General features: G+C 37.1%; 1 protein-coding gene across 2 annotated transcripts in view; it reads left to right on the top strand.

Annotated features, from left to right (window-relative positions):
• Naa15 (N(alpha)-acetyltransferase 15, NatA auxiliary subunit) overlaps positions 1-14,273 on the top strand; it is a 106,193-nt gene that overhangs the window by 66,327 nt on the left and 25,593 nt on the right. For both annotated transcript variants that reach the window (XM_004643630.3, XM_004643631.3), the window contains exons 11-15: positions 1,210-1,379; positions 3,102-3,254; positions 3,980-4,108; positions 5,367-5,580; positions 13,089-13,282. In XM_004643630.3, the coding sequence (XP_004643687.1) occupies positions 1,210-1,379; positions 3,102-3,254; positions 3,980-4,108; positions 5,367-5,580; positions 13,089-13,282 (860 nt within the window). The remainder of the gene's footprint in view (positions 1-1,209; positions 1,380-3,101; positions 3,255-3,979; positions 4,109-5,366; positions 5,581-13,088; positions 13,283-14,273) is intronic.

Here is a 14,273-nt window from a genome sequence, read left to right as displayed (position 1 = left end):
TATATTTTAAATCTCACATGTCTCCATCATTCACATACCATGGCTATATTTGTTTAAGTTTGTCTTGTGTCCTGGCCAGTGATGTTCTGGAATCAATTGTTTTTCAGTATCTCTGGTTCCCATAGAGTGGCAAAGCCCAGTATGGTGGAATCCAGGGTGTACATGTGTATTAAGTTGTTCTTTGTATCAAGGGCTCAGATTAACTTTGATAGTACTTTTTAGAAGGTGTCACAGTGTTTTCATTGGTTAATCATCATGATGTTCCTTTGGTCGTGTCCCCCCCCCCTCCCCATACCGGCGATTGAACTCAGGACATTGCGCTTGCCAGGCAAGCGCCTATTCTCCTGAGCTATTTCCTCAGCCCCAGTGACGTTCCTTTGGTTATCAGCATTTTCCTACATATTTTAAATGGGGAAGAGGTTCAATGACATGACCAAGAATATGCAGCATGTTGTTGTAGATCTATTAGATCTGGAGTTGGTGAGTTCCGCTCCTGTTGTTTGTCCACTGAGCCATCTTGCTTTTACAAGGAGGAAAAAAAAAAAAAAGACAATATATTACTTTCTTTAAAAGCAAGTAAGTGTTTGTAGAGTGTAGAAATTTGTATTAAACAAGAATTTTTTAATGTATGATTTGTATTTTTAACTTATGCATTTTCTTTTGAGTATATTAAATCATAGAGAATATGTTTTTTCTCTTTTGGGGTATACTTTTTTTTTAATGTATTTTAGTACAGGGTCTACAGTGACTTGCTATGTAGATTGGACTCCTAGTGATTCTCAAACCCTGGCCACTGCACCCTGCCTAAGCAGGTGCTTTAATCCACTAAGCTATCTGACTGGCCCTGGGGTATAGTTTTTATTCAAGCTAAATAATTTATCTTTGTATATTTAATATAATAGTAATATCTACTAAGATTATCATCAAAATAAGGCCCCCCAGCTTCCTTTTGCATTACAGGATTGAGCTTATTTATTGCCCATATTTGTTATAAAAAGTTATATGCAAGGCATTTAGCTCAGAGGCTACATAGATATAGAGTAGAAAATATGGTCTCTTTCAAAGATTTTAGATTTTTATTTGCATTTTTAAAGATGATTCACAAAGAACTTTTAATACAATTTCCTTATAGAGGGGCTGTTTTGAAGGGTATACGCTTAATATATGGATACCTAGTCTTGATTTCTTCTCTTCCCCTGCTTTTTAAAGATGATGGAAAAGAGGAACCACCAACCACATTACTTTGGGTCCAGTACTACTTGGCACAGCATTATGACAAAATTGGTCAGCCATCTATTGCTTTGGAGTATATAAATACTGCTATTGAAAGTACACCTACGTTGATAGAACTCTTTCTTGTGAAAGCTAAAATCTATAAGGTAAAATCCCCCCCAAGGTAATTTTATGTATCATAATTTTTTTTATATTTCATGGATTCTGAATGTTGTAAAAATAATCACATGTATGGTGTAATGAAACGTGGAATAAAAAGTATGTTTTTTAGCCTCATTTCTTCTAATAGCATGGCTATGTGTATTTAATCATCTGTATCATATCTATATATACATAAGACTATTCATGCATGTATTGTTATGTATTTATATATGGTTAGTCTTTTTGGGTGAATAAGTATGTAGTAATCCAAGAGAAGTTATATGCTTTAAAGTACATATTTTGATTAATAGTTATTATCACATATCAGTATCTGATGAAGTGAAACTGCAAAAGATTTTGTTATGCCTTCTTATTATATATCTTTTGACTTTTTCGCACCTGGGCTCTGTTTGAGACTCCAGTTACATGTTCTGGCATCATTTTATTTTTTTTAAATTAATTAATATGTGTGTGTGTGTGTGTGTGCGCGCGCGCGTGTGTGTGTGTGTGTGTGGCCAGCTCAGCCCACCAGGGGGCGGGGCTGACTGGCATGTGGTGCTGGGGATTGAACCGCGGTCCCTGTGCTTTGCTAAGCTTGTTCTAAGTAGGTGCTTTAGACCACTGAGCCATCTCACCAGCCCCTCTGGCATCATTTTGAAAGAGGCTCTTTTCTACCTTGTTGCAAGTAAAATTTAGTAATGAAAGCTGTTGTTGAGAGTTGTAAAACAATGCTTTATTTAGCCAGAGAATTATGAATTAAAGTGTTTTTTGTTTTTTATTTTAGTAAGGGTCTACATGGTCTCACTACGTAGATCAGACTTGTGAGCCGCCTCTGTTCACCCTCCCAAGAACTGGGATTATAGGCATATGCCACAATGCCCGGTCTCAATTGCCCTCCGACCCCTGCATCTGCCTAAGCAGGCGCTTTAATCTGCTGAGCTATTTGGGGTTTTTTTGGGCACCGAGGATCAAACTCAGGACCTTGCACTTACCAGACAGGCGCTTATGCCTCTGAGCCATCTCTCAGCCCCTGCTGAGCTATTTGGTGGGGCGTTAAGTATTTTTAAGTTATATTCTGGTGGTATTGTGTTGCTAAAGATTGAGGATTGTTGTCTCAAGCACACTAAGCAAGTGCTCTGCCACTAAGCTATATCACCAGTACTTTTTAAAGCCAGGTTTTAGGGCTGGGGAGATAGTTCAGAGGCATAAGCGCCTGTCTGGTAAGTGCAGGGTCCTGAGTTCAATCTCTAGTCCTTCCCCCCTCCCCCCAAAAAGCCAGGTTTTGCTCATCACATTTATGGTTTTATTACTACCTAGACAAATTTGAATGAGGATTATTGGAGACTATCCATTAATGGTCCTAATCACTAATGTTTCCAGGATCCTTTGGAGCACAAAGTAACTGTTACCTGATATACACTGAATTAATTATGTTGGTCTCACTAAAGGCTTATATTGTCATTTATTCTTTAATTTGACAGTTGCTTTTTAGTATTTACATGTGGTTAGTGCTGCTGTACACAATATAGACATAATATTAAAGCAAGTCTTTATTATCAAGAGGTGGCAAGGAAGCTGTAAGAATTTAAATATGTGTTTCTACATTGATTAGCATCTTCAAATTCTAATAACTTTTCTTTCATTTATTTTAATTATCAATGGGGAAATATGGCCTGTCCAGTGAAATTAGCATACTTACTGGTTGCTTTGCTTTTGTACTTTATAAGCATGCTGGGAATATTAAAGAAGCCGCAAGATGGATGGATGAAGCCCAGGCTTTGGACACAGCAGACAGATTTATCAACTCCAAGTGTGCAAAGTACATGCTGAAAGCCAATCTGATCAAAGAGGCTGAAGAAATGTGCTCGAAGTTTACAAGGGTTTGTTAATAGCTAGTGTTCTTACTTATAAATAAATAAGACATAGCCAATTTATACTTGTACCTTTGTCTGTCTGTCCCCCTCCCCTCCCCTCTTCTCCCCTCCCCTCTCCTGCCCTCCTCTGCCCTGCCTTGCCCTGCCCTGCCCTGCCCTCCATCAGGTATTTCAGGCTGACCTTGAACTCCAGAGGGTCCTCAGCCTCAGCCTCCCAGATGATGGTATTACAGTTGTGTGACACACCTTGGTCTGTCAGAATTTCTTTTCAGTGTAGTAATAGAATAGCCTAGACTTTGAAATTTTTTTAGTTACTTATTTTGGCTTTTTTGAGATAGGATCTTGCCATGTTAGCTCAGGCTGGCCTTGAGCTCCCTGTTGTAGCCTAGGTTGGCCTTGAATTCACAGTGATCCTCCTGTTTCAGCCTGTCAAGTGCTGGGATTGGAGGTATGTGCCACTGTGCCCAGCCACTAATGTTCTTTTTCTTATGTTAATTCCTACTACCCAATTAATTTACACCTTTTGTTTAATCATTTGCAAAAATCCCTAATACTTTTAGTGTTTACAGAGAATTTTTATTTTAACTACTTTTAGTATAAAAATGATTTTAAAACCCCAAGAATATTTCAGAAGAATTCATATCTGTTGACTGTCTTTTTTTTCCTTAAATTCCTGATAGAACGGTGTATTTGGTAAAAAATTGACTTGAATATATGTGACTTTTGTGTAGGAAGGAACATCAGCAGTAGAGAATTTGAATGAAATGCAGTGCATGTGGTTCCAGACAGAATGTGCCCAAGCATATAAAGCAATGAATAAATTTGGTGAAGCACTTAAGAAATGTCATGAAATTGAGAGAGTAAGTACCTTCTACATATAAATTTTTCATATTTTATTAGATACCGAGGGTTAGGAAAAATCCTATATTTTTCATCTTCATAAATCAGAGGCAATTGTTAAATACTTTTTAAAATTTTATAATGGAAATATGTATTTTCAGCAGTATAGCAATATTTTCAGCAGTTCAGCAATATTTCATTGTATAGGCATTTTAATACCTATTTTATGTCCTGTCCTTTGGGTGTTGCCAATTATATTTGATATGCAAATTGTTTGTACTGAATGACTATAATATTATGTTTTACTAACTTTTTGTGTCAAAAGAGTAATTCCAAGGATTTAATTTTATAGCTTTCTTAGATATTGCTATATTTCAGTACAGCAATATTCATTATCTCTGTAGCAGGTTTTTCAAAAACTTTATGGTAATTTTGTATCTTATCTATGATTTTAGTGACCTTTTAAACTTTCTTGGGCATTGCTACTTTGTCTGCAGTTGTATATAAATGTTTGTCAACGCTCTATTTGTCTACTGTGAGAGTGCATAGTGATGCTATATACTCTTACAAGATCTAAGCCATGAAGCTTCTCACATTGTTTCTGTAGACTACAGTTCAGTTTCTGATAAAAATCATTATTTCACTTCAGATTCATTTTTATCCCTTGTAATGGACTTTGCTTTTTTGCGTTTTTCTCAAATGAGTATAGTTTTTACAATCAAGTTTACATTTGTAATATTGTCAAATGTAGAACACCAATGTTTGATTGAAATGTGGAAGTTTCTGACTTCTCTTGCACACAGCCTGAAACTGTATAGGGTTTAGATGGATAGCCTCAAAAAAAATGAAATCTGTATATAATAATCACTTACAAATGACTCTAAATAAAAAAACTGAGTGTGTAATGTGAATCTTCCGTATTGGACTATTTTGTATGCTAATCACTTAGGAGTTGATGTGTTAGAATAGCTTTACTTAAGTATGGTTAAGGGTGGAGAGTGTGCATGTGAGCCTGCGTGTGAGTGTGAGCATGTGCATGCATGCATGCATGTGTGTGACCTTTTTGCTGTATTTTTATTCAGTGATTTTTTTAATACTATTTTATGTCCTGTCCTTTGGGCGTGACCAATTATATTTGATATGCAAATTATTATTGAATGATTATAATATTTTGTTTTACTAACTTTTTGTCAAAAGAGTAATTCCAAGGGTATAATTTTATAGCTTTCTTAGACATTGTTTTACTTCAGTATAATAATAAAGAGATAATTTTGTTAGCATTTTATAGAAATCACTGATGACCAGTTTGACTTTCATACGTACTGTATGAGGAAGATTACCCTTAGATCATATGTGGACTTATTAAAACTAGAAGATGTACTTCGACAGCATCCATTTTACTTCAAGGCGGCAAGAATTGCTATCGAGATCTATTTGAAGCTTCATGACAACCCCCTTACTGATGAGAATAAAGAACATGAAGCTGATACAGGTATAATAACACTCAACAATTCTTTACTACTTTTTGCTATGTTATTTTTATTTTATTTCTCAGAATGTTGTACTTCAGGCCATAATTTTTAACTTTTTTTTTTCCTTCTGTATTTAGGGCAGGGTCTACAGGGTCTTCACTACATTGTAGATGGGATTTGTAGTGATTCTCCTGTTTTCAGCTTCCCAAAGGCTGAGATTACACATACCACCACGCCCAGTCTGAGTTGCCATCTCAGCATACCCTGAGAGCGGCACTGTGGATTGAACCCTGGCCGCTACACTCTGCCCAAGCAGGCGCTTTAGTCCTCTGAGCTATCAGGCTGGCCCAGCTTGTTTTAAATAAGGAAAATGATGGACGGCAAATATACCAAGTTCCATGTCCCTTAAAGTCAAATAATAAATTCTAAGGAACAGCAGAGGTGAAGAGTAGGAAAAGTTACAGAAAATAGGATGAGGAGTAAGAATGAGGACTAGGAATAGTTCCAGAGACAGAAGCTGTCCTGAACGGGTTGCCCTTTTTATATATTTGTGGTGCTTGGTAATGCCATTCTTTTTTTTTTTTTGGTATTTTAAGGAAGGGTCTACAGGGTGTTCAGCATCTCACTACTAGATCAGACTCCTAATGATCTGCCTATTTACAGCTTCCCAAGAGCTGGGATTATAGACGCATGCTACCATGCCCAGTCTCTATTGCTGTCTCAGTGCACCCTGGGGGCAGGGCCAGCATGGCAGACCCAGGGATCTAACCCCTTTAATCCGCTGAGCTATTTGGCCAGCCCAATAATGCCATTCTTCCTTTCTTTCTTTTTTTTTTTTTTCCTTTCTTTTTGGGTGGAACCAAGGATTGAACTCAGGCCCTTGCCCTTGCCAGGCAAGCGCTTAATTCTCCCGAGCTATCTCCCGGCATTAATGCTATTCTTTCTGAGGATTTTAATTGAGCATCTTTTGGGAAGATGCTATACAAAGTTAGTTAATGATGGATATTTTATGAATTTGTGTAAGCAACAAAAATATTGCTTATTATATTTTAAAAACAAGATTTATCAAGGATTTAGATGCTTAACATTTAAGAAGTTTGAGATTGTAAGTTTTACATTTACTATCATTTACTCATCTAACTTTGGTACTGTAAATTTCTAAGTATATAATTAGTGTGGGAACACAGTAGTGTTGGCTAGTAGTGCAACTGGTTGTTCCTCCTTTTTTGAAAGGGTGTTTAGTTTAATTCTGTGTAGTGATGTTGATAGATGTGTAATAGATGTTGGGAAATGGGTAGAAAAATGTTTAAATGGAAGGGAAACAAGGGAGGTTGAAGGCGAGATACTGCAATTCTACAGTATGTAGAATTGAACCTGTGCTGTCATGTAGAGCTGCGTTCCCAGCCCCTTTTAAAAGTCATTTTTATTTTCATCTTGAGACAGGGTCTAGAAACTTTCTTTGGCCTTCTCAAATGTTGAGATTACAGGCATGTATCACCATGCCCGCTTTTTTTTCCCTTCTCCCTTTTGACTTTTTTTTGGTACATTATGCATATTGTATAATATCCATGATAGAAATTTATACCTGTATGTGACATGCCGTGCTTTTTCCCCATCCCCCTTCAATCCCTGTTTATCTCCTTATTTACAAAAGCTTTGCTTTTTTTTTCTTTTTTTTTGGTCCCTTCTTTGCTCTTGCCTTCACCCTCCCTTGTTTCCCATCTCATTTAAACATTTTTCTTTCCATTTCCTAACATCTGTTACACATTTTGGTACTTATTTACATTTTCGCTTTTGCACACCAGAGAAGCACTTTTATATATGAATTAATTCATTTATTTGCAGTATGATATATAAATATGTGTCTGGTTTATTTCACTTTAGAATATGGTCAAGGTGTATCCATTTAGTTAGAAATGGCCCAAACCTAACCTGTATGGCAGAGTAGTAATCCGTTGTATTAAAAAATAAAAACATCTTTATCCATTTATTAATGGGCATTTTTGGTGTTTCCAAGCTTTATCTATTACAGACTATATATATGATGCTTTCAATTCTTTTTTTTTATTATTATTATAATGTATTTAGTGCCGGGTCTAACTATGCAGCTTAGACTCGTAGTGATCCTCCTGTTTTCAGCCTCCCCAGAACCAGGATTACAGGCATGTGCCACTTTGCCTGGACTCAGCTGTTGGCTTAGCACTCCTGGAGGCAGGGCCGGAACGGCTTGCAGAACCAGGGTTCGATCTAACCAGGCACTTAGGCTGCTGAGCTATCTCACCAGCCCTGATGCTTTTAATTGTTTTAAGATGAATACCTGGGTCAAATGCAACCTCCAGTTTTATGTTTTTGAGGAATCTCTACACGGAATCCCCCAGTTGTCCCAGTATACACTCCCACCAATAGTAGAGAAGAGTTACCTTTTCCTCACAGCCCCTCCAGCATTTGTTATTGATTTCCTGATAATAGCCATTCTTTCTGTAGTGAGATGTAATGTTTTAATTTGCATCTCTCAAATGACTGATGACATGGAACATTTTTTCATATATTCACTTTCTTTTTCTTCATCTGAGAATTGTCTGTTCATTTGAGATGCCCACTTTTGGATTGGGTGTTTAAGTTTTAGGGAGGGGTCTGTGTTTTTGAGTTGTTTATATAGTCTAGATATTACTCTATTCTAAGGAGTAATTGGCAAGTTTGTTTTTCTACACTGTGCATTGTCTCTCCATCTTGGTGTTTTCTTTTGCTATGCAAAAAGGCTTTTTAAAAAGATGATGTTCTAGTTGATTCTTTGTGATAGCTCCTATGAGATTGAGGTTTTTTTCATAATGTCCTTGCCTACATCAGTGTCTTTCTTCCAGCATAGTGTTTCTGTTTTAATATTTAGATCTTTGATCACGTGCAATTTTAGTTTAGTGCATGATGAGAAGGTCTAGTTTTAGTCTTTGTTATATGGAATGCCAGCTTCTCCAGTCATTTCTTGAAAAGACTGTCTTGAAGTGAAAGTTTTTGGCTCCTTTGTCAAAGATAAGGTGGCTCAGTGTGTTTAGGGTTGTTCTGCATCTTCTAATCTGTTTTGTTGATCCTTGGGTTATTTTGGTAGTACCATGCTATTTTCAGCATTAGCTCCTCTTTGTAGTACTATTATAATTCAAAATCATCCTACTAAAAGATGAATATTGCTTGAGCATTAAATGCTACCTTGGAGTTAGGCTAGGAAAATTGCCCATGATTTATCTTTTAACCCTTTTTTTTTGCCAAACTGGGGATTGAACTCAGGCCTTGCGCTTGCTAGGGAAGCCCTTATTCCCTGAGCCATCTCCCCATCCCTTTTTAACCCATTTTTAACACACCATTTTCATAGTAAGGTATCAGGATTTGTAGAGAGAAATCTATTAGACACTTGAGAAAGATTCTTCAACTTAAAGTTTTGCATGGAGGAAGATATAAAGTAACTGTATGTCTAAATATATTGTGACTTACTTATATATCTACTGTGGTGAGCTGACATGAGTCCTTTTAAGGCAGTGATAGGTAGTAAAGAATATGGCCACTAATAGTAGCTCATGGATCAGATCCACACTATGATCTTGTTTTGGTAGTAAAATTTTACTGGGACATGTACAGCAGAGTTTAGTTGTGAAAAACTCATGTCCTACAGAGGTGAAAATACTTAGTATTGTCAGCAATGCAGAGACAGTGTGCTGACCCCACGGTGCAGTAGCAGAGTAGAAGTGTAGACTTCGCTGTTAGTGTGGACACATCGCTGTCAGTTGCCCTTTCACTGTCACCATGACTTGTCATTTTCAGAACTCTACACCCTCAGTTTTCTCATATGCTGATCCCTTAGTACCCTTAGGGATTGGTATCAGGCCCTCTTTTAAGTGCTAAAATCCATAGTGTAATGTAGTGTTTGCATAAAACCTACATGTACTTGCTTGTATATTGTACATAATCTCTATCCCTTACAATAACTAATATATAAATTTTAGTAGCTAATACTGATAAGAAAATAAACTGTAATATCCAGTACCAGCAGAAAAGTCTTTCTCCAGTTGTTTTGTGAAAGGGTTTTACCATGTATTTCAAGCTGGTCTAAGTTTCACTGTGTAGCTGAGGGTGAGCTCAACTCATGATCCTCCTGCCTCAGCCTCCCAAGTGCTGGGACTGTTGTTATATGCCACCATACCCAGCTGTATAATTTTTTTCTGGTATTTTTTTTTTTTTAATATTTATTTATTTATTTTGTGTGTGTGTGGCCAGCTTAGCCCACCAGGGGGTGGGGCTGGCTGGTATGTGGTGCTGGGGGATTGAACCGCAGTCCCTGTGTTTTGCTTAGTTTAGCTTGTTCTAAGTAGGTGCTTTAGACCACTGAGCCATCTCGCCAGCCCTTTTTTTTTTTTAATATTTATTTATTTATTTTGTGTGTGTGTGTTTCTGGTATTTTTGATCAGAGACAAAACACAGTTGAATTTGCAGTGTGGAAGCTGAACCACTGGGCATTTATTATACTCAAATCCATGAGGTTGTTCAGAACATTACACAACACGTGTACTATCTATCTGCCATGTAGCAAGGGTGAAAATGGTATAGCAGGTATCTTACAAATCATTGAAAAGTCAGCATTTATTTAGCCTTCCATTCATAGTGTTGTGTTTTCAGAATGTAATTTTTTATCCTTAGTTGAAATTTTCCTTTTTGATTATTAAGGGATTACCACATGCCTGTAATCTCATCAACTCTGAGAGGCTTAAGGCAGGAGGGTCACAAATTTGAACCCAGCTAGAGTGGCTGGACATTCAGCACAGTGTGAAGGACCCAAGTTCAGTACCCAGGGCCCAAAAGGTGGGTGGGTAGGGATTCTTTACCAGGAAAAAAAAGACTGGTATTTATTTGGTTTTGGCAGTTGTATATTTATTGCTGGATAATAAATTGGCTCTTGAAACAATAATTTCTATTTCTAGGGTTGTTTTATCTTCTGAACCTGGAATCATACTTAGGACCTTGCACTTGCCAGGCAAGAGCTGTGCCGCTTAGGTGTCTCCCTAGCCTAAAACAGTCATTTCTGTGGGTGAGAGAAGAGTCATACAGAGCCTTTATTTACTCTGAGGTACCATCTTTCTGAGTTCTGAGTCTTAAAAGATTTTAAATCCAATTTTTTTGCTGCTCCTCTTGACATATTTTCCTGACAATGCGTTGGATTTGATCTTTGCCCAGAAGATATTTCTGGAGAGGCTCAGGTTTTCAAAACCATCAAGTCCCTGATAATTTAATTTTTTCTCTTTTTTTGAATTTTACTATAAGTAGCCAAAGAATTGTGCCATGGTCAATTGTGCCTCTGAAAATCACCTTAAACTTTTACTCATTTATATTTTTTGAAATTGATCACTTTTTTGTCATCCTTTTAAGCATTTATATTATTTTATTTTATTTTTTCTTTTGGTGGAACCGGGGATTGAACTCAGGCCTTTGTACTTGCCAGGCAAGCGCTTATTCTACTCATCTATCTCCCCGGCCCCCTGAAAATCATCTTAGCTAGGGCATTAGTTGATTGGATAAATAACACTGCAACTTAAACTTTCTACTCTACTTTGAGCCCTCACCTTTTTTTTTGCAGAACCGGGTATTGAACTCAGGACCTTGTGCTTGCTAGGCAAGTGCTTATTCTACTGAGCTATCTCCCTGGCCCGTGCCCTCACCTTTTGTCTCTTAAAAGCAGACCTAATAATAGTCTGAAGTTCAGATTTTTCACTAAAGCTCTTTGAAAGATCTATTGTTTGCCTCCCTTGGTTCAGTATTACTTCCATATTTTTATTTTAGCAGTATCTCGCTTCCTTATATTGGAATCTGCATTGATTATTTAGTGCTACAAAACAAATTACTTAGAAATCTAGAAGCTTTAAATGATAGATTACGGGGCCACAGAGATAGCTGAGTGGCCTTAGCACCTGCCTGGCAAGTGGAAGGTCTTCAATTCAATCCCTGGTACCAAAAATAAGAATGAAAAAATAAAAAGTAAATGTCAGGTATTTATTATTTGGCAGTTTCTGTGGGCCAGGAATTGAATCTTTTAGCCATAATATTCTGAAGACTTAGGGTATGCTACGGAGGGCAAAGTCAAGGTGACTGGATGATGAAGGAAGACTTGGGTTGGAAGATGTGCCTCTAAAATGGCTTACTTGGAACTATAAGCCATCACTCGGGCTTTTGGGGCCATCCACATGGCTCCTCAACTTGATCCGAGAAAAAACACGGAGGGTTCTCCAGGGCTTTTAAGACTGAGCCTTAAGAGTTAGCTGTTTTCGTTTGCACTACATTCTATTCTTGGCAAGAGAGTCACTAAGTATAGGTTTCACATTTTAAATCAAAGAATTTGTAAGTGTATTTTGAAATTATCGCAGAGGTGGTATGTTTTGGAATGACATTTTTTTTTCAGTATTAACAAGTGTTAGCCAGACAAACCCTGACTGAACATACTGTTTTCAAATTTCTTGTTCAAAATCTATAAAGGATATACATTTTTCATTTTATTGTGACATGTGCCAGTGGTTTCTAGTCTTTTGAGAAATTCTTATTACCCTAATGGTATTGTTAACTTTTAGTACTGGTATAAAACGTACTGTAGTTACTAATTTATTCTGTCAACAAATATCTGAGTGTTTTTGTATGCTTGGTTTGCTGGTAGGCCTAGAGAATTCAAAGTTATGAGTAAAACAAAGCGTCATTTACCAAGGAGTCCATAATGTAAGAGATGGATAGTCCTATAAAATATATAATGAGCAGAAATACTCAGAATAAGTAGGCATAGAACAGAATAAGTAACTGGCCAGATTAGAGAAATCCTAATTGAAGAGAGAACATTGTCCAAAGCTGTAGAGATAATGTATGTACCAATGTATTATTTCATAGAATTGTAAGTAGATTTTTCGTTTTGCTTTGTTTGCCTTTTTAAGACATGGTGTTGCTGTGCAGTTCAGGCTGGCCTTGAGGTCACTTTATAGCCCAGGCTGATGCTGAACTCACAGCAATCCTCCTGCCTCAGCCTCCTGAGTGGTGAGATTACAGGCGTACACTGCCACAGCTGGCTGCAAGTAGTTTGAAGTTTTTCTTTTCAATCTTTGTTTATGTATTTATTTAGTACATGGTCTTGATACATAGCTTGGGCTCATAGTGATCCTCCTGTCTCAGATTCCCCAGTGCTGGGATTATAGGTGTGCACCACCATGCTTCACTTAGACCACTGAGCTATCTCCTCAGCCCTGCAAGTATTTTAATAGTGCTGCTGGAAGTTCAGTGCTTTACTATGAGTTGATGTTTACATATGTACTTAGATTTAAAACATGTTTTAAAAAGAGATTCTGTTTGCTATATAACATGGATCCCTAAAGATATAGGTATATATGGGCACATTGACACATAGCCCATGTTCTACTTCTTTGTGGGAATTTGAGAGTATTAAAAAGTAGTAATTGATAATTACTAATGTGATTAACATGTTTATAATTTCATTAATACTCATTGCCTACAGCAAACATGTCTGACAAAGAGCTAAAGAAGTTACGTAATAAACAAAGAAGAGCTCAAAAGAAAGCCCAGATAGAAGAAGAGAAAAAAAACGCAGAAAAAGAAAAGCAGCAGAGAAATCAGAAAAAGAAGAAGGATGATGATGATGAAGAGATTGGAGGTCCAAAAGAAGAACTTATCCCAGAAAAACTGGCCAAGGTACTTAGTAGTTGGGTGAAATTTCATGGCCAGCCCCTATCATTTCAGTACTGTCTTATTCAATCCATGTGATCATAGATTTTAGAGCCAAAAGTTAGTTGGTTTTACTTTTGTCTTTATTTTATTAAATAATAATGGTTCTGATGATCTTTCATATTTAAAATTCAAGTAATGATTTGTTCCACAGTAGTAAAGTATGGTCTAGTTTGATAGCTTTGCTTTTGAGTCATTCTGGCCTGGGTATAAATATTAGTTCTTAGACTTCCACTGTGTACCTTGGGTCACTTTGTCCAGCTTCTTTGATGGCTTTCTGATCTATAAATGGAACTAATAAAAGTCTTTAGTAAGACAAAACAAAATATGTGGAATGCATCTGGTACCTGGTATAAGGGATAATATGAAAATTTTGGTATCTAGGCTAAATTGAGCTTGTTATAAGCTAAGGACTGTATAGCTCAGTAGAATAAGCACTTGCCTGGTAAGTGTAGGGTCCTGAGTTCAATCCCCGCCCCCCCCAAAAAAAGAAAAAAAAAAAAAAAGAATACTAAACTAAGGACTGTATATGTATCTTGCACTAATCTGTGTTGTCAGTTTATAGTGTTTTCTTTCTTTTTTTTTTTTTTTTAAGTTTACAGTATTTTCTTTACTGACCTTTATTTGAACTTTTTTTTTTTTTTGTACGGGAGATTGAGTTTTGGGGTTTTTTTTTCTTTTTTCTGTACAGGGGTTGCATCCAGGGCCTCACTCATGCTAGGCAAGCTGTCTTCCACTGAGCTTACATCTTATATCCCCAGCACCGGTACAGGGGATTGAAATCAGGACCTTGTGCTAGCCAGGCAGGCACTTAAGCCACTGAGCTATCTCCCCAGCCCAGAACCTAGTATTTTGAAAGCACCTGAACATTTTCCCTGAGCCATAATCTGCCCTGCTGGATGTTTTGTTTTTGGTAGGGGTGGGGGCTTAGTGGGGATTGAACACATAGCTATATCTT

The sequence above is a fragment of the Octodon degus genome, unplaced genomic scaffold, assembly GCF_000260255.1.
Source record: "Octodon degus isolate 3935 unplaced genomic scaffold, OctDeg1.0 scaffold00180, whole genome shotgun sequence".
Taxonomy (NCBI): domain Eukaryota; kingdom Metazoa; phylum Chordata; class Mammalia; order Rodentia; family Octodontidae; genus Octodon; species Octodon degus.
The sequence above is the reverse complement of the archived record's forward strand: the minus strand, read 5'-3'. Positions and strand labels throughout refer to the sequence as shown.